Source organism: Saccopteryx leptura, chromosome X (genome assembly GCF_036850995.1).
Source record: "Saccopteryx leptura isolate mSacLep1 chromosome X, mSacLep1_pri_phased_curated, whole genome shotgun sequence".
Lineage (NCBI taxonomy): Eukaryota > Metazoa > Chordata > Mammalia > Chiroptera > Emballonuridae > Saccopteryx > Saccopteryx leptura.
The window spans coordinates 54,119,137-54,140,257 of record NC_089516.1 but is presented as its reverse complement, the minus strand read 5'-3'; the positions used below and the strand labels follow the sequence as shown (position 1 = coordinate 54,140,257).

Genomic DNA, 21,121 nt, shown 5'->3' with positions numbered 1-21,121 from the left:
GTAAATCTAGGCATGAGAACATAGTCCATCCTGTGGAGGAGAGGCAAAAACCGCAGTGACAGCTGCAACCAGCCTTAGGCCAGCAATGCCCATACTCGAACATCCAAGGCAGAGAATGTGGTGGGCCTGCAGACAGACCACACATAGGGAACACAGAGTCCACACCCATTGGACTCTAGTTGCCACAGCCTTGTTATACACAGACAAAATGAAAAGGCAGAGAAAAGCAACCCAATTGAATCAAAAAAATCATCAGAAAAGGGCTTGAATAAGTAAGAAATAACCAAATTACTGGATGCACAGTTTAAAATAATGATTGTTAGGATGCTCAAAGATCTTAGAACAACAATAGATGGTCATAATGAACAACTAAATAAAAAGATAATATGTATAGAAAAGGATATTGAAATAATAAAAAAGAAGCAGTCAGAAATGACAAATACAATACAGTGGTACTTTGAGATAAAATTTTAATTTGTTCTGTAACCTAGATTGAAGGTTAGCCAACTTGTATATCAAACTGCTGATACTGGACACGTGCCCCGAGCCAACTAGTGTCAGCTTCCGAAATCATGACTCATATCTCAGAATTTCACTTGGATCTCAAACAAAAATATGGACCAGTTGCACCTTGTATCTTAAAAATTTGTATGTTGGTCTGTTCATATCTCAAGGTACAACTGTATCAGAAATAAGAACACAAGGGAAGGAATTAAAAGTAGGATGGATGAAGCTGAGGATAAATGAAGGCACAGAAGCAGAGCAGAAAAAAGAAAAGAGACTCAAAAAGTCTGAGGAAACTCTAAGAGAGCTATATGACAACATGAAGAGAAAAAACATCCGCATCATAGCAGTTCCTGAAGAAGAAGAGAAAGAACAGAAATAAAGATTTTGTTCAGACAAATCATAGCTAAAAAATTCCCTAAATTGATGCAAAAAAGTCACACAAGTTCAGGAAGCACATAGAATTTCATTAAAGAGAAACCCAAAGAAATCTACAACAAGACACATCATAATTAAAATACCAAAGCTAAGAGATAGCCCTGGCCGGTTGGCTCAGCGGTAGAGTGTCGGCCTAGCGTGCAGAGGACCCGGGTTCAATTCCCGGCCAGGGCACACAGGAGAAGCACCCATTTGCTTCTCCACCCCTCCGCCACGCTTTCCTCTCTGTCTCTCTCTTCCCCTCCCGCAGCCAAGGCTCCATTGGAGCAAAGATGGCCCGGGTGCTGGGGATGGCTCCTTGGCCTCTGCCCCAGGTGCTGGAGTGGCTCTGGTCGCAATATGGCGACGCCCAGGATGGGCAGAGCATCGCCCCCTGGTGGGCAGAGCATTGCCCCTTGTGAGCGTGCCGGGTGGATCCCGGTCGGGCGCATGCGGGAGTCTGTCTGACTGTCTCTCCCTGTTTCCAGCTTCAGAAAAATGAAAAAAAAAAAAAAAAAGAAAAAAAAAAAAAAAAAGCTAAGAGATAAAGAGAAAATATTAAAAGCTGCTAGAGAAAAAAAGGCTATCACCTACAAAGAGGCCACATAACAATGATATCCGACTTCTCAACAGAAACATATGAGGCCAGAAGGGAATGGCAAGAAATATTCAAAGTAATGCAGAACAAGAGCTTACAACCAAGACTACTTTATCCAGCAAGACTATTGTTTAAAAATGAAGGAGAAATAAAAAGCTTCCCAGATAAAAAATAAATAAATAAAAAACAAAATACAACTCAAGAAAATTATTTCAACCAAACCAATGCTGAAAGAAAATTTAAAGGGCTTGTTGTAAACAGATCAAAGCAGAGGAAGAATATAGCAAAAGAGGACTATAGCTTTAAAAAATAAAATGGGAATAAAAAACTACATATCAATAACAACCTTAAATGTAAATAGATTAAATGATCCAATCAAAAGACATAGGGTACCTGTGTGGATAAGAAAACAGGACCCATACCTATGCTGTCTACAAAAGACACACCTTTAAACAAAAGATGCATATAGACTGAATGTAAAAGAATGGAAAAATATTTCATGCAAATGGAAGTGAAAAAAAAGTTGGTGTAGCAGTACATATATGAGACTACATGGACTTTAAAACAAAGGCTACAGTAACAGATAAAGAAGGTCACTAGATAATGATAAAGGGAGCATTCCAACAGGAGGATATAACCAGTATAAATAACTACACACCTAATATAGGAGCATCTAAATATATAAAGCAGACTTTGATGGATTTAAAGGGAGAGATCAGCAGCAATACTATAATAGTAGGGAATTTCAATACCCCACAAACATTAATAGATAGTTCCTCAAGAAAGAAAATTAACAAAGAAACAGCAGACTTAAAAGACACACTAGATCAACTCAATTTAATAAATATTTTCAGAACCTTTCACCCTAAAGCAGCAGAATATACATTCTTTTCAAGTGCTCATGGTACATTCTTTAGGATAGACCACATGTTAGGGCACAAAAGCAATCTAAACAAATTTAAGAAGATTTAAATCATATCAAGCATTTTCTCTGATCACAATGGCATGAAACTAAAAATCAACAACAGAAAAACAGAAAAATAATCAAACACCTGGAAATTAAATATCATGTTATTAAATAATTAATGGGTTAACAATGAGATTTAAAAAGAAGTAAAAAAATTCCTAGAAAGGAATGATATTGAGCATACAACAACTCAAAATTTGTGGGACACAGCAAAAGCAGTACTGAGAGGGAAGTTTATAACATTACAGGCATACCTTAAAAAGCTCAAAAAAGCTCAAATAAACAACTTAACCCTGCATCTAAAAGAACTAGAAAAAGAACAGCAAGTAAAGCCCAGATGTAGTAGAAAGAAGGAAATAATAAAGTTCAGAGTGGAAATAAATGGCATAGAGGGTAAAGGAACAATACAGAGGATCAATGAAACAAGGAGCTGCTTCTTTGAAAAAGTAAACAAGATCGATGAACTTTTAACCAAACTCACCAAAAAAAAAAAAAAAAGAGAGAGAGAGAGAGAAAGAGAGAGAGAGAGAACTCAAATAAATAAAATTGGCCCTGGCCGGTTGGCTCAGTGGTAGAGCGTCAGCCTGGCATGCAGAATCCCGGGTTCAATTCCCGGCCAGGGCACACAGGAGAGGCGCCCATCTGCTTCTCCACCCCTCCCCCTATCCTTCCTCTCTATCTATCTCTTCCCCTCCCGCAGCTGAGGCTCCATTGGAGCAAAGATGGCCCGGGAGCTGGGGATGGCTCCTTGGCCTTTGCCCCAGGTGCTAGAGTGGCTCTGGTCGTAACAGAGCAACGCCCCCTGGTGGGCAGAGCATCGCCCCCTGGTGGGCGTGCCAGGTGGATCCCGGTCGGGCGCATGCAGGAGTCTCTCTGACTGTCTCTCCCCATTTCCGGCTTCAGAAAAATACAGAATAAATAAATAAATAAATAAATAAGAGTAAAGAAGTAACAACAGACACAACAGAAGTACAAAAGAATGTAAGAAAATACAATGAAGAACTGTATGCCAAAAAATAAGACACCTAGATGAAATGGACAAATTCCTTGAAATATAACATTTTAAAAATCAATTTCAAAGAATCAGAAAACTTAAACAAACTGATTAGAACAAATGAGATCAAAACAGTTATCAAAAAACTCCCAACAAACAAAATTCTTGGGCCAGATGGCTTCACAAGTGAATTCTATTAACTATTCAAAGAAGAACTAACTCCTATCCTTCTCAAACTATTTCAAAAAATTCAAGAGAAAGGAAGACTTCAAAGCTCCTTTTATGAGGCAAGCATAATTCTGATTCCAAAACCAGGCAGAAAAAACACAAGGAAAGAAAATTATAGGCCAATATCCCTATAAATTTAGATGCTAAAATTCTTAACAAAATATTAGCAAACTGGATCCACCAATATATAAAAAAATCAAACACTATGATCAAGTGAGATTTATTCTGGGGAAGCAAGGCTGGTACCATATTAGCAAATCAATCAATGTGATTCATTACATAAAGAAAGGAGGGAGAAAAACCACAAGATAAGTTCAATAGATGCAGAAAAAGCTTTTGAAAAATCCAGCACCCATTCATAATCAAAACCCTCAGCGAAGTGGGAATATAGGGAACATATATCAACATGATAAAGGCCATCTATGACAAACCCACAGCCAACATCATACTCAATAGGCAAAAATTAAAGGCAATCCCCTTAAGATCAGGAACAAGGCAGGGGTGTCCCCTTTCACCACTCCTGTTCAACATAGTGCTGGACATCCTAGCCACAGCAATCAGACAAGAAAAAGAAATAAAAGGCATCCAAATTAAAAAAGTAAAAGTATCATTATTTGCAGATGATATGATATTGTATATAGAAAATGCTAAAGTCTCAGTCAAAAAACTACTGGACCTGATAAATGAATTAAGCAATGTGGCAGGATATAAAATTAATACTCAGAAATCAGAGGCATTTTTATATACCAACAATGAACTATCAGAAAGGGAAATTAAGAAAACAATCCCCTTCACTATTGCAATGAAATATAAAGTACCTAGGAGTAAACTTAACCAAGGAGACTAAAGACTTGTACTCGGAAAATTACAAAACATTGATAAAAGAAATCAAGGAAGATACAAACAAGTGGAAGCATATACCGTGCTCATGGTTAGGAAGAATAAACATCATTAAAATGTCTATATTACCCAAAGCAATTTATAAATTCAATGCAATACCAATTAAAATACCAATGACATACTTCAAAGATATAGAACACATATTCCAAAAATTTATATGGAACCAAAAAAGGACACGAATAGCCTCAGCAATCTTAAAAAAGAAGAATAAAGTGGGAGGTATCACACTTCCTGACATCAAGTTATACTACAAGGCCATTGTACTCAAAACAGCCTGGTACTGGCATAAGAACAGGCACATAGATCAATGGGAAAGAACAGAGGACCCAGAAATAAACCCACACCTTTATGGACAACTGATATCTGACAAAGGAGGTAATAGCATACAATGGAAAAAAGACAGTCTCTTCAACAAATGGTGTTGGGAAAATTGGATAGCTACCTGCATAAAAATGAAACTAGACAACCAACTTACACCATTCACAAAAATAAACTCAAAATGGATAAAAGATTTAAGTGTAAGCCATGAAACCATAAGCATCTTAGAGGAAAACATAGGCACTAAGCTCTCCAACATCTCTTGCAGCAATATATTTGCCGATTTATCTCCAGGGGCAAGGGAAATATCAGACAGGATAAGCAAGTGGGACTATATCAAACTAAAAAGCTTTTGTACAGTTAAAGACGATAAGAACATAATAAAAAGACAAACTACACAATGGGAGAAAATACTCAACAAAATGTCTGATAAGAGGTTAATAACCAATATTTATAAAGAATTTGTAAAACTCAACACCAGGAAGATAAACAATCCAATCAAAAAATGGGCAAAAGAAATGAATAGACATACAGATGGCCAATAGGGATATGAAAAAATGTTCAACATCACTAATTATTAGAGAAATGCAAATTAAAACCACAATGAGATATCACCTTACACTAGTCAGAATGGCGCTCATCAACAAAACAGTACAGAATAAGTGCTGGCGAGGATGTGGAGAAAAGGGAACCCTCCTGCACTGCTGGTGGGAATGCAGACTGGTGCAGCCACTGTGGAAAACAGTATGGAGATTCCTCAAAAAATTAAAAGTCAAACTGCCTTTTGACCCAGCTATCCCACTTTTAGAAATATACCCCAAGAACACCATAGCACTATTTCAAAAGGAGAAATGCACCCCTATGTTTATGGCAGCGTTGTTCACAGTAGCAAAGATCTGGAAATAGCCCATGGTTCCGTCAGTGTACCAGTGGATTAAACAGCAGTGGTACATATATACAATGGAATATTATGAAGTCATGAAAAAGAAGGAAAACTTACCTTTTGCGACAACATGTGTGGACATGTAAACTATTATGTTAAATGAAATAAGCCAAGGAGAAAAAGAAAAATATCACATGACCTCACCCATTTGAGGAATTTAATGAACAATGTGAACTGAGGAACAGAATTGAGACAGAGGAGAGATCAAAGGGACCAGAGGAAAAGAGGACAGAGGGAAAGGGGATGATAGCATGGGATAAAACTGAAGGGAAGAGGGGAAGATGTTATGGGGAGGGGGGCAAAGGAGATGTTGTGGGGAATACAGTGGAGGGGGGATGCATTTGGTGCAACACAAGAATCTATGTAAACATAATATATTAAAATCAATAATAAAAAGAAAAGAATAAAAAAGGACAATATAACAATCACCACACATTCAAAACCTTAAATTTTAAACACATTTTATTTGAGCCTCAAATTTAGTCTTTGATGTGTTAATATCTAATTTTTTCAATAAATATGGAAGTATTACAGATAAATAAGATAGAAACTAACACAAATATAAAATAGGTTAATGACATGAATAAAAATTCATGGAGTGGATAAAAATGGCTAATAAATATAAAAAAAAATAAAAAATGTTGTTAATATAAACACAAATTAAAAGAATAATAAATGTTCCAGGCTTTGGTAAGAGAAGATTAAATCATTTGTATATTCTTTTTAAAGTTATTAGTTATAAATTTTGAATATAAAGAGAAGGAAATAGCAGAAGACTAAAGGCAAAGGAAAGAGTGAATGCAGACAAAAACTTTAAAAAAGCTTACCCTTTAAACATGGCAATAGCAATGCTTTAAAATTACATTCGTGAGATGATGCTGAAGTAATTGTGGCATGAGAGATACTCCTGGTCCCTCCCCTTAAAATTTGAACAAAATAAACAACTATAACACAACAAAGCAACCCCAGCTGGGTTCACAGGCATACCTGAAAGATCGGCACATTGAGTGGACTAAAGGTTGGAAGAGTTGGGAAAGGGGGGCAGAAGATCAAAAGCACTTGGTGTCGTGACCAGAGAAAGGAGAGTCCCAAAGTGTTCGGGGTTTTGCCTGCAGGGATTTTGGAGAAGGAAAGCCCAGGTTTTCTTTTATGTTTGTTTGTTTCTGTAGCTCCAAACAGGAAGGAAGCCCACACTGCCTGGGTTTTGGTCTGTAAGGGCTTAGTAGAGGGGAGAAGGTCAAACTATCTGGATTTTCTATGCCAGGGCTAGAGAAGGGTGAAGCCTGGAATGACTGGGTCTCCTTCTGCAAGGAGGAGTGGTGGTATTGAGAAGTACAGGGAGAGGTACTAAAGTGGATGCAGAATCAATGTACAGGATCCAACAACCTGTACTCAGTGCCGAAACAGAGAAAAACAAAGTGTGGCATCCCAACCTCCCGGATTCTGCCTCCCTTACCTCAAGGGGTAAGGAAAGTGGCAGAGACAGACCTAACAGCTAACTCTCCAGAGCTATTATCTCCCGAGAAGAACAGAGGTGCTCTGTGTCTGGTCCCCTCGTCTGTTGAGACATGGGGAGCACTGCCCAGAAGCCTGAGATCACCATTGGCAAAGCCATAAGGCCTTAAAGCCCTCACAATGCACTCACCTGCCAACGAACTGCAGCCAGGCCTACAATATTACAACAGCAACATCTCAGCAGAGGTCAGCCAGGGAAATTCACAGAACTAAAACTTATAATACAGTATGACCTCCTAGAAGAAAATAGAACAACATATCCAAACTGAATTTTTTCTTTTTTTCTCCTTGAATTTCAGTTTCTTTAATTTTATACTTTATTCTTACTTTTGGAGGGTGTTTTGCTTGTTTTTGATTTTTTTTTTTTGCTTTCATTTTTTCTTCTGATTTTTGTGGTTTTACTTTTTTACTTGTCATTATTTTTTAAATTTTTATATTTTCATTGTATATTTCATCTAAATTTTTTATTTTTTAGTTGTATTTTGTTAGACTCATTAACAATACCACTCTCAATTGCTAACAAGAAAGAAGAAATTGAATACCATGGCTACACAAGACAGAGATGCAGTCCAGAAAAAAAGTGAAAAATTTTCCAGAAAAATATCACTCACATGGAAACCATTGAGATAAAAGAGAGAGAATTGAAAATTGAAGTTGTAAAAAAATTTAATGTCATGTAAGGAAACACTGATAGGCAATTTAATTTCTCAAAAAACAAATTATTGAACAAAATGAGTAGTTCATTAAGAAGATTGAAAGTTTAAAAAAAACAGAGATGGAAAACTCAATACAGTCTGACTAGGCAGTGGTTCATTGGTTAGAGCATCGGACTGGGATGCGGAGGACCCAGGTTCGAGACCCAGAGGTCGCCAGCTTGAGCACGGGCTCATCTGGTTTGAGCAAAAGTTCACCAGCTTGGACCCAAGGTTGCTGGCTCCAGCAAGGGGTTACTTGGTCTGCTGAAGACCCGCGGTCAAGGCACGTATGAAAAAGCAATCAATGAACAACTAAGGTATTGCAATGCGCAATGAAAAACTAATGATTGATGCTTTTCATCTCTCTCCGTTCCTTTCTGTCTGTCCCTGTCTATCCCTCTCTCTGACTCACTCTCTGTCTCTGTAAAAAATAAATAAATAAAACTCAATATATAAATTAAAAATAATGGCCTTGGCCAATGGCTTCAATGGAAGAGCATCAACTTGGTATATTAAAGTACTAGACATGATTACTGGTCAGAGCACACAAAAGAAGTGAAAACATGCTTCTCTACTTCCCCTCTCCTTTCTCTCTCATTTTATCTTCTCCCATAGCCATGGCTCAGTTGATTTGAGCATGTCAGCCCAGGGTGCTCAGGATGGCTCTGTGGAGCCCCCACCTCAGTAGTTAAAAATATCTCAGGGGTTAACATTGGCCCCAGATAAGAAGAACATCAGAACCAGAAAGGGGTTGCTGGGTGATTCAGAGTTATGGCACGTGCGGGAGTATGTCTCACTATTTGCAATCCTTTCACTTGTAAAAAGAGAAAAAATGTATCAAATTTAGCTAATAGAACAGTCCAGATAAAAGAGAGAATCAGTGACATCAAAGACAGGCAACTAGGATGCTATAGAGAGAAGAATAGAAAGACATGAATTAAAAAGAAAAAACCTGAGAGCTCTACAAAAATTATCTGATCCCATTAGAAAGAGCAATATAAGAATAATGGATATATCAGAAAAAAAAGAGGGAGAAGGGAATGGAGAGCCTATTCAAACAAATAATTGATGAGATGAGAACTTGCCAAGCCTATGCAAAGAGTTAGATCCTTGAGTCTAAGAAGAAAACAGTACTCCAAGTCATATCAATCCTTCTCCAAGACATATCATGATAAAATTATCAAAAATAAATGACAAAGAAAGAATCCTCAAAAAAGCTAGGGACAAGAATAACATAACATAACATATAAAGGAAGACCAATTAGGTTATCATCAGATTTCTCAGCAGAAACTCTACAAGCCAGAAGAAAATGGACCCAAATATTAAAGGTACTGAAGAGAGGATTTACCAGCTAAGAACACTATATCCATCAAAGTTATCCTCCAAATATGAAAGAGAAATAAAAACTTGAAGACATACAGAAGCTGAGGGAATTCATCACCAGAAAACCGTCACTGCACAAAATACTTGAGGGGATTATTTGACCAGAAACAAACAAACAAAAAAAAAAATCAAAACTACAAGTAAAAGCTCTAACAAAGTTACAATAGAAACAACAATAATCTCTGACAACAATAACATTAAATGGAAGAGGATAAAGATCTGCATTAGCAAGGAGGATGAAGTGCAGAAGTACTCATAAGACAAAGCCATTACTGAAACACATAGCTTAGAAAAAAGAAACAACAGGGGAAAAAAGTATAGAATACTGCCAATCAAAAACAATTGGCTGAAACAAAAAAGAGAGGAACTAAATGAGACACAGAGCTACCAGAAAACAAAACATAAAATAGCTATAGTTTCTATCCCTTGTTCTTTTTCTTCTTCTTAAGGAACCCCTAGGATGTGGCTGTTATTTCTTTTCATGTTGTCACAGAGTTCTCTCTTGTGCAGCCACTGTGAAAAACAGCATGAAGATTCCTTAAAAAATTAAAAATAATTCTGCTTTTTGACCCAGCCACCCGACTTTTAGGAATATATCCCAAGAACACCATATCACCGACTGAAAAAAAGAAATGCACCCTCATGTTTATGGCAGCATTGTTCACAATAGCAAAGATCTGGAAACAACCCAAGTGTCCGTCAGTGGACGAGTGGATTAAAAAGCTGTGAAGCTGTGGTACATATATACAATGAAATACTGTGGGGCCATGAAAAGAAGGATATATTACCTTTTGCAACAACATGGATGGACCTGGAAACTATTATGTTAAGTGATAAGCAGGCAGAGAAAGAAAAATATCATATGACCTCACTCATTTGAGGAATCCAAGGAACAATGAGAACTGAGGAATGGAATAGAAAAAGAGGAGGGATCAAAGGGACCAGAGGAAAAGAGGACAGAGGGAAAGGGGATGATAGGATGGGATAAACCTGAAGGGAAGGGGAGAGGGTGCTGTAGGGAGGGGAGCAAGGGAGATGTTGAGGGGAATAGGGGGGAGGAGGATGCATTCAGGGTGACCCTAGAATCTATGTAAACACAATTAATTAAATAAATAAATAAAAAACCCACACAAAATAGCTATAGAAAATATCAAGTGTCAATAATTACCCTAAATGTAAATGGACTGGACGGAACTCACCAATAAATAGTCACAGAGTAGCAGATTGAATTACAAACCCAATCCAACCACATGCTGCCTTCAAGAGACACATCTAAGCTGCAAGGACAAAAGGACAACACAAGGCTGCTCACTCTCTCCACTCTATTTCAACATTGTCCCAGAAGTTTTAGCAACAGCAACTAAATGACATAATCTTGTATATAGAAAAGCCTAAGAGACTCCACCAAAAAACTAATAGAAACAATAAACCAATATAGTAAAGTCACAGCATACAAATCAATATACAAAGGTCCACTGCTTTCCCATACACGAATGATGAAATATTGGAAAATAAACTTTAAAAAATTCCTTTTACAATTGCAACAAAAAAGAGAAAAACCTAGGAATAAACTTAACAAAAGATGTAAAGGATTTAGATACTGAAAACTACAAAACATTATTTAAAGAAATTGAAAAAGACACAAAGACATGAAAAAATATTCCATGTTCATGGATTAGAAGAACCAACATACATAAATGGCCACATTATCCAAAGCATTATACAAATTTAATGCAATATCCATTAAAATCTCAATGGCAATTTTTAAAGAAATAGAACTAAAAATTACCAGGTACATATAGAACTATAAAAAAAACACACAATTAACCAAAGCAATACTGGGGGAAAAGTATAAAGCCAGAGAGATTACATTACCTGACTTCTAATTATACTATAGAGCCACTAAAATCAAAACAGCAGGGTATTGGCCCTGGCCGGTTGGCTCAGTGGTAGAGCGTCGGCCTAGCGTGCGGAGGACCCAGGTTCGATTCCCGGCCAGGGCACACAGGAGAAGCGCCCATTTGCTTCTCCACCCCTCCGCCGAGCCTTCCTCTCTGTCTCTCTCTTCCCCTCCCGCAGCCAAGGCTCCATTGGAGCAAAGATGGCCCGGGCACTGGGGATGGCTCTGTGGCCTCTGCCCCAGGCACTAGAGTGGCTCTGGTCGCAACATGACGACGCCCAGGATGGGCAAAGCATCGCCCCCTGGTGGGCAGAGCGTTGCCCCATGGTGGGTGTGCCGGGTGGATCCCGGTCGGGCGCATGCGGGAGTCTGTCTGACTTTCTCTCCCTGTTTCCAGCTTCAGAAAAATGCAAAAAGAAGAAAAAAAAAAAACCAGCAGGGTATTGGCAGAAAAATAGATATGTGTACCAATGGAACAGAATTGAGAGCCCAGAAATAAAACCACACATATATGAACAAATCATCTTTGACAAAGGAATCAAAAACACACAATGGAGAAAAAAAAAGCCTTTTCAATAAATGATGCTGGGAAAATTGAGAAGTCACAAGCAAAAGAATGAGACAACCACAGTTTGTTCCACTGGACAAAAATGAATTCAAAATGAATCAAAAACCTAAATATAAGACCTGAAAGTATAAATTACATAGATGAAAACATTGGTACTAAGCTCATGGACCTTGGTTGTAGAGAACAATTTATGAATTTTGGATATTAACCCTTTAGCAGAGCAGTTATTTGCAAATATCTTCTCCCATTTACTTGGCTGCCTATTTGTTTTGTTTTCACTTTCTTTTGCTGTGCAGTGGCTTTTTAGTTTGATATAGTCCAATTTATTTATTTTCACCTTTACTTACCTTGCATTTGGGGTCAAATTAATACAGTCATCCCTTGCCATATTGTGGTTCACTTTTCGCGGTCTCACTGTATCTCAGATTTTTAAATTGTATTATATATATAATTTTGTATTGCGGATTTTCACTATATCATGGGATTTTGTGGTATAAGGTACTTTTATATGTTGTTAAAGTTATGTAGGTTTAAGAGTGTAGAAAGTAAGAGCATAGGGAGTGTTTATAAGAGTGTGGGAAAGGTTTATAAGAGTGTGAGGAGGGTTTATAAAGCCTTTAAATATATATAAATAATAAAATAAATAGAAGGTCACTATTGTGGAGGATTCTGGAACCTAGCCCCCATGATAGATGAGGGACCATTGTACCTTTACTTCTTCTTTCCCAATATGAATGCTTTTTTATCTCTTTCTCTTGCCTGATTGCTCTGGCTAAAACTCTCAGAACTATGTTGAATAAGAGTAGAGACAGTGGGCAACCTTGTCGTTTTCCTGACTTTAGAGAAAAAGCTGTAATTTTTTTCACTATTTTGTATGATATTAGCTGATGGTTTTTCATATATGGCCTTTATTACATTGAGGTATTTTCTTTATATACTCATTCTGTTGAGTTTTCTACACATAAAGGGGTGTTGTATCTCATCAAATGCCTTTTCTGCATCTACTGATAGTATCATAAATATATTTTTTCTTTGTTTTGTTGATGTGGTGTGCTATGTTGATCAATTTACGTAACTTGAAACATCTTTGTGTTCCTGGAATGAATCTTACTTGAACATGATGTATTAGTTTTTAATGTGTTATTGTATATGATTTCCTAGTATTTTGTTTAGGATTTTTGCATCTGTATTCATTAGAGATATTGGTTTGTAGTTTTCTTGTGGTGTGTGTTGTCCTTGCCAGGTTTTGGTATCACCATTATGTTGGTCTCATAAAATATATTAAAAAGTATTGCTTCTTCTTCCATTTTTTCAAAGACTTTGAGAAGGATAGGTACCAAATGTTCTATGAGTATTTGGTAGAATTCACTAGTTTAGCCATCTAGTTCTGGATTTTTATTTCTGAGATTTTTGATTGTTGTTTCTATTTCCTCCCTACTTATGGTCTATTTATGTTTTCCACTTATTCGTGACTCAGGCTAAGAAGATTATATAGTTCTCGAAATTTATGCCTTTCCTCTTGGTTGTTGAATTTGGTGGCATATATAATCTTGTATAGCATTCTACTATGATTCTTTGTATATCTATGATATCTGTGGTAATTTTCCCTCTTTCAATTCAGATTTCGTTTATATGACTCTTTCTCTCTTTTCCTTAGTGGTCTCCCAGGAGTTTGTCAATTTTATTCTTTTTAAATAACCAGCTCCTTCTTTAATTTCTTTTATAGTTTTTGTTCTTGATATCATTTAGTTCTTCTCTAATGTTTACTATTTCTTTACTTCTACTGATTTTTGGTTGCCTTTGTTCTTTTTCTAGTTCTTTAAGATGTGATATTAGGTTGTTTACTTGGGATCTCTTTTGTTTCTTGATATAAGCCTGTAATGATATAAACTTTTTTCTTTTTATGATTTTCAGTCTATCTCAGAAATTTTGATATATCATGTTGTCATTTTTGTTTGTCTGCATATATCTTGAGATCTCTGATTTTATTTCTTCTTTGACCCAATAATTTTTTAGAAATATATTGTTTTATTTCCACATTTTTATTATTTTCTTCACTTTCTTTTTGCAGTTGAATTTTAATTACAAAGATTTATGGTACGAAAACACTCTTGACATAATTTCTTCTTTTATCCCAAGTGAGAGGAAGAGAGATAGAGGGAAAGTCTATTGCATGTGCTTCAACTGGGATCCAACTGGCAACCTCCATCTGAAGTCAATTCTCTGTCCATCTGAGGCCATGCTCGCTATTGAGCTACTTTTAGCACCTGAGGCAGAGGCTCCATAAAGCCATCCTCAGCACCCATAACCAATGCATTGGAACCAATTTAGCTATGGCTGCAATATAGAAAGAGAGAGAGAGCAAAGGGGGAGTGGTTGAGAAAAAAAAATAGCTGATTCTCCTGTGTGCCCTGACTGTGAATCGAACCTGGGACATCCACACACAGTTTAATTTCAATCTTTCTGAACTTTTTTATCTTAGTTTTGTAGCCCAACATATGGTCTATCCTTGAGAATGTTCCATGAACCCTGAAAAAGAATTTACAATCTGATATTCTGGGATGAAATGGCCTGTAAATATCTATTATGTCCATTTGGTCTAGTGTGTCATTTAAGGTCGATATTTCTTTATTAATTTTCTGTTTGGATGGTCTATCTAAAGGTGTCAATGGTTTGTTGAAATCTCTAAGTGTGATTGTGTTTTTGTCTGTTTCTATTTTTAAATCAGTTAGTAGATGTTTTATATATGTTGGTGTTTCCTGGTTCAGTGCACATATATTAAGAAGTGTTATTTCTTTTCAAAACAATGTCTCCTTCATCATTATGAAATATCCATTTTTGTTTCTGGTAACCTTTGTTCTCTTGAAGTCAGTATTGTCAGATATAAGTATGGCTGCTTCTGCTTGTCTCTGCATATTATTTGCTTAGAGAACATTTTCCAACCTTTCACTGAGTCTATTTTTGTCCTTGCAGCAGAGATGTGTCTCTTGAAGGCAGCGTATTTTTGCATTTTGCTTTTTGATCTAATCTGCTACTCTATGCCTCTTTATTGGTGAGTTTGGTCCATTTACATTTAGGGTAATTATTGACAGTTGAGAATTTCTTAAAGCTATTTCAAGTTTTGTTTTCTGGTAGTTCTGTGTCTTGTTTTGTTCTACTCTTTTGCATTTCTGTCAGCTGTTTTTGTTTGGTGGTATTCCATACTTCTTTACCCTGTTTCTAATTATTTTTAATCTGTATGTTTCAGTAGTAGTCTTTTTTGTGGGTGGTTACTATTAAAGTTGTAGATAACATTTTTCATATTTTCAAATTTTTTTGTTTTATGAGTGCCTCTGCACTACATCCTTCTTTGCTACTGAAGAACTTTATCCCCTCCCTTTTAGGTTGTTGTTTTCACAGATTATCCACATTTTATTGTGACCTTGTTGGAGCTTTTACTTGGTAGTTTTGATTTGTTCTTTGTATATGCTCATATAAGCCCCTGGAGGGTTTCTTGAAGTAGATGTTTTCTGATGATAAATTCCTTCAGCTTCTGTATGTGTTCAAATATTTTCATTTCTCCTTCATATATGAAGGATAACATTGATGACTATAGTATTCTTGGCTAGTAATTCCTGTTTTTCTGTACTTTGAATGCTTGGTATTTGTTTTGTTTTTTTAGGTCATTAAGTTTGGTGTTTTCTCACATCTCATTGAGTATTTTAGAACTTCACTTTTGAATTGTCTATTGCTTAACTCTAAGGTTTCCATATCATTTTCTCCTGGAGATATTTTATTATTGTTCTGAAGTACATCTGTGTCTTGTGTAGCCAAGTTATTTGATTTCTTCTTCCTTGGTGATATTTAATAGTGGTATTATTAAGAATTCTCACAAAAAAAGAACAACTAAAAAATAAAATAAAATAAAATTGAAAATGTACAATAAAATATAAAATTAAATATAATGAGAAGTAAAAATAGAAAAACTACAGAAAACAAAAAGATAAAGCAAAAAATAAAAATAAACAAAACAACTGAAAAAGGAATAAAGAATTTAAAAATTAGCCTGACCAGGCAGTGGCACAGTGGATAGAGCATTGGACTGGGATGTGGAAGGACCCAGGTTCGAGACCCCAAGGTTGTCAGCTTGAGCAGGGGCTCATCTGGTTTGAGCAAAAGTTCACCAGCTTGGACTCAAGGTCGCTGGCTCAAGTAAAGGGTTACTTGGTCTACTGAAGGCCCGCGGTCAAGGCACATATGAGAAAGCAGTCAATGAACAACTAAGGAGTAGCAAAGAAAAACTGATGATTGATGCTTCTCATCTCTCTCCATTCCTGTCTCTCTGTCCCTATTTATCCCTCTCTCTGACTCTCTCTCTCTCTGTCCCTGTAAAAAAAAAGAATTTAAAAAATAAAGAAAATGAAATTCAAAAGAGAAAAAGATAAAATAAAAAAACAAAAAAATGGTTAAAAAAAGGGAAAAGTTCAGTTTAGTGTTCACTGTTTAAGGTAATATTCATATCACTGGCTTTATCAGTACATTCAGATAGATAATTGTTAAATATTTAACTCAGGACTCTGGGTCCCTGCACCTCCAGCATGCTGAAGGACCTGTGCAGAGCCTTAGGAAGAGAGCTAGAATAAAAGACTGGTCAGAAGCTGGTTTGGACAAGTAGAATGTCCAAAGTGTTTCTCAGCTGTTACATTTCCTTTTTTCCCAGCTTTATTGAGGTAAGATTTAAAAATAAAAATTGTAGATATTATATTGTACAACATAATGATATATTGTAAAATTTTTACCACAATAAAGTTAGTTAATATATCTATTACCTTAACTGTAATTTGTGTGTGTGTGTGTGTGTGTGTGTGTTAAGAACAATTAAGATCTACTCTTAGAAAATAAGCTGCCACTCTCCTACCTTCCTTTCAGTCACTGACATATGCATAGCATACCTTTCTTAAGCCGGTATCCCACTTTCTTTGCATTCTAATTCAAAGGATCTTAGGAGAACAGGTAAAACTTCTACTTGCCAAAATCCATTACTGATTAAAAGGAATAAACAGACCCAATTTGAGAGAGAAGTGAAAATAAAACTACTTTTTTATTAAATATTTTTCAGCCTTTCTCTCATTGTTACTTTTACCATCTTTCCATACATTAACTGAGAAAATGGTCTAAATTCTCTTTAAAAATATACAAATAAATTCACATAGCCTCAGTTTATTCAAATTATGATTGTATCTCTTATTCTGTTTCTCTCCTTGGTAAACATATACACAGGATTAGTGTGGTTTATCAAGCTCCTTTTATTGCAAATGGTTAACACAAGCCTTTCATTCATGTTTCCTATAAAATTTTGATTGTAATCAGTTTCCACCTTAATTCTTATACTCTGGATTAACTTTCTTTCTTTCTCCTTAGGAAGATCTAAAACTATTCAATTTACATCTCTGCCCAGTTCCTGATTGTCACAGCTTCTTATTTTCATGGATAGAGAAGCCACCAAAACTAGTCATCCAAAGCTTGAAGCCATCAATTAGTGACTCATTAGTCTTGCTACTCAACAGTGTCTCCTGAAGAAAGCTACTTTCACTCTTTAACTGCAGGACTTGCTACTAATGTTTCATTTCATCTCACCAAACACAGAGAATCTGTGTCAGTACCTATGCTAGTTCCTATAGATACAGAAATACACTTGACATGTTTTCAACTTTTGAAGAACTTTTAGTCAAGTAGAGAGACATAGTCACAATTTTTTTCCTCAAGTTTAAACTGTTCCATTTTATTCATTTTTTCTTTTAACTAATAGAAGAGAGTCTACTAAATACCAAATATTGAGTTGGGAATCAGTAGTAATGAGATTAACAGAACACACATGGAATTTTCTGTTAAACTCAGGATCTGTCTTTGGAGGTCAGTGTTTGGCCAAGGAGTGACATGGCTACAAAGGATTATGGGTGATGCTGGTTCAATGTTCAAAATGGCACCACAATCACCCCCCACCCCTGCCTGAAAACAAAAGACTGTCTCCATTACCTTAAGAAAGTATTTTGGATCAAAACTCCCTGTTTGAATATAAGTGAGTCAAGAACCCAGCCAGCTATAATTTTCATCTTCTTTTCCAAGTAACCTGTGGTCTCAAGGAAGCCTGGGTTCATGCTTTAACTAGTTGCTAAAGCTTGATGCTTCACCAAAGTCATCCCTTACCCTGGATCAGTGGCCCAGTCTACCAAGTAATACATAAATAAGTTTTTAAAAACACCAAGAAATATGTTTTCTAGCAAGAGTGATAATAGTTATTATGCCTTGTGACAGAATTGAAGTAAAGCTAAAAATAATCTGAAATTTATTTGACCAAACTCTTCCTTCCCTATTAGAAAAGAGTCATTCTGTTGTTTCTGCTTAACTGTGAAACAAAAAAACAAACAAAACAAACAACTGGAACATGGGGGAGGAGTAGAAGGAGGGAGAGGGGAAGGGGGAGGGGCACAAAGAAAACTAGATAGAAGGTGATGGAGGACAATCTGACTTTGGGGGATGGGTATGCAACATAATTGAATGACAAGATAACCTGGACATGTTTTCTTTGAACATATGTACCCTGATTTATTGATGTCACCCCATTAAAATTAATAAAAAATTATTTAAAAAAAGAAACTTCAGAAAAGATAGAAATTCTGTATTGCTTCAAATACCTCCAGGTGTCTTAACACCTAATGTGTACCTGGTTGGGTGGGAAAGGAGTAAGGACAGGAGCTGGTTTGGGAAAGGGTTGTTTGTATGCTTTTGTAGTATACCTGGATTTAGGTATCTATTTGCACACATGTCTATTGAGTATCTAGGAAAATATTCAGGCTCTTTGTATTCTGTGTATATTTTCTTACATGAGTGCACATTTTTATGAAAGTATTTGTGGATATTGGTGTATGAGAGTGAGTGAGTGACTGTGAATGTGTATATACTCAAAGAGTAGTTTCAATTGCTTTCTGATAAAGTTTCTAATTCATCACTAATTTCCAATAATGAGAGACCTGAATATCTCTGGTGAACCTGGCTGTCCCCAATGGCCTATGAGCTCTCTGAATATAGGGGTTCCTAGAAGCTTTTAATGCAGATTTGGGTTTTTAAGGAGTATTTGTTGAATTACCAACTGGCAACAGTTTTAATGTATACTTGGAACTGAAGCTGTAGGAGTTACTGGTCAACAGGTTGAAAGAGGCAAGATAGACATACAAGTTTTCTGCTGACCTTATAAAAGAACCATCTCCTCTGTCCCTATATGTCAAACATACTCCTAACTGAGTTCTATGTGTCAAGTACTCTATTAAGTGTCTGGGAAACCATGAAGACTTTTTACTTTCCCTTAAGGAGTTTACATGTGTCTACCATATCTTTGTACCCTTCACTTTATTCCACACTTGAAAGACAAAGTTTAGGCTTCTAGCTTCCCCCTGCCTGGACTGACAACCACTCATGATTCCTTCTCCTGAGAACTAGACTGCTTCTCCAACTGACTCTTAGATCTTGTCTGATTGAAGGATGAGTCATGTAAAATCAATATGACTAAAACAATTTTCTTTCTCCCCTTTTGCCTCTTGTAGTCCATTCTATACAGTGTTCCAGATAAATCATTCTTTAACAAAAAATAATTTTAGTCCCCTACTCAAATCCACTCAACGGTTCTATATTACCTACAGGCAAAGTTTATCATGTTCCTACACAATTATTTGTATTTATTCAATATTTCTAAAGAAGCTGTGTCCCTTGCTAAGTAGTAGTCTCATGGAAGACAGAGATACAGAGATAAATCTAAGTAATGAACACTGACATTTCATATTTTTAAATATATATTTTCTCATTTAATTTTTTTCTTATTTTGCCTGATCTGTGGTGGTGCAGTGGATAAAGTGTCGACCTGGAAATGCTGAGGTCACCAGTTCAAAACCCTGGGCTTGCCTGGTCAAGGCACATATGGGAGTTGATGCTTCTAGCTCCTCCCCCTTCTCTCTCTGTCTCTCCTCTCTCTCTCTCTCTCTCTCTCTCTCTCTCCTTTCTCTCTTTCTCTCTCTGTCTCTCCCTCTTCTCTCTAAAATGAATAAATAAAAAAATTAAAAAAAGTATCTGAAATAATTAAAAAAAATTTTTTTTTAATTTTTTTTTATTTTAAACACGGAGTCACTCATTCAGCAACAATTTAATGAGCACCTAATAACTGCTAGGCATACTGAGCAGATAATAGTTTTTGTTTTCCCTACATAATAATTATTCAATCAAATATTTACAGGTATTAATCAGGTGGCCTCTTAGGATGGAGTTTCTTGTCTCAACTATCCTCTGCATTGTTTGCTTTGGCAGCAATGAAGAATGATAGGAGAAGGGGAAATCCTTGCAGATGAATTATGAGTAATCTTCTTTGTAATTGTACTGTGTTCCACCTTATTCCTTGGATCTGTTCCAAAGTTCTCCCACTGCTCACATCTATAGTAGTATCAGTTTCCTGAAGTGGTTTCCATTCTTCCTTCAAACACTTTGCATCACTTTGGTCAGTCCATGTTCTCAGTGCATGTCTCCAGGGCCTGTTTGCAAGGAACAGACTTCATGGATGATACCACTGAGTACTTCACTGAGAGCCCCCACCACAATGCCTTCTTCACATGACCTATAGGTACTAATATGTGTGTGGTAATGATAAAATGTGAAGGGAAAAGTCAGGGAAGTTTTAACTGAGGATAGGGAGCCAAATTAATTTAAAATATGTGTTGTGGAAAGAAGGGAAGGGTATTTCGGATGAGGGTATATGCTTTATATGAAAATAGGTAGGGAAAGCAGGGCAAGAAATGGATTTGGCTAAATGTAGGATGGCAAGGGTAAGAAACTCATCAGAGACAAGATTTTTTCACAAAACATATCTACAAGGCCCTGCCATAGGGAAAAGTTTATTTGAGCTGTTGTATCATCTTTTACTTTTACTTTACCAGGAACTATACTTACCATGTCGGTGTCTGACACGGGGCCAAAACTGGTCACGTAGATATCAGTCTTCACTTCCGTCACAGCATCTGGGCCAAAGAAAGTAGAAAAGCAGAGTGTTATAAAAACCTGTTGTCTTAGTTCCAAGAGAAACCAGTGTAATATTCTGAATGACAGCCAACTTGCTACTTCTGAGAAAGGATATGTGGCAGTCAGAGAGAAACCCCTGAAAAAAAATTCT

At 36.5% G+C, this 21,121-nt stretch overlaps 1 protein-coding gene across 3 annotated transcripts in view; it reads right to left on the bottom strand.

Annotated features, from left to right (window-relative positions):
- Positions 1 to 21,121, bottom strand: part of GABRA3 (gamma-aminobutyric acid type A receptor subunit alpha3) — a 449,120-nt gene that overhangs the window by 204,690 nt on the left and 223,309 nt on the right. For all 3 annotated transcript variants that reach the window (XM_066357176.1, XM_066357178.1, XM_066357177.1), the window contains exon 4: positions 20,902 to 20,969. In XM_066357176.1, coding sequence (XP_066213273.1) covers positions 20,902 to 20,969 — 68 coding nt within the window. The remainder of the gene's footprint in view (positions 1 to 20,901; positions 20,970 to 21,121) is intronic.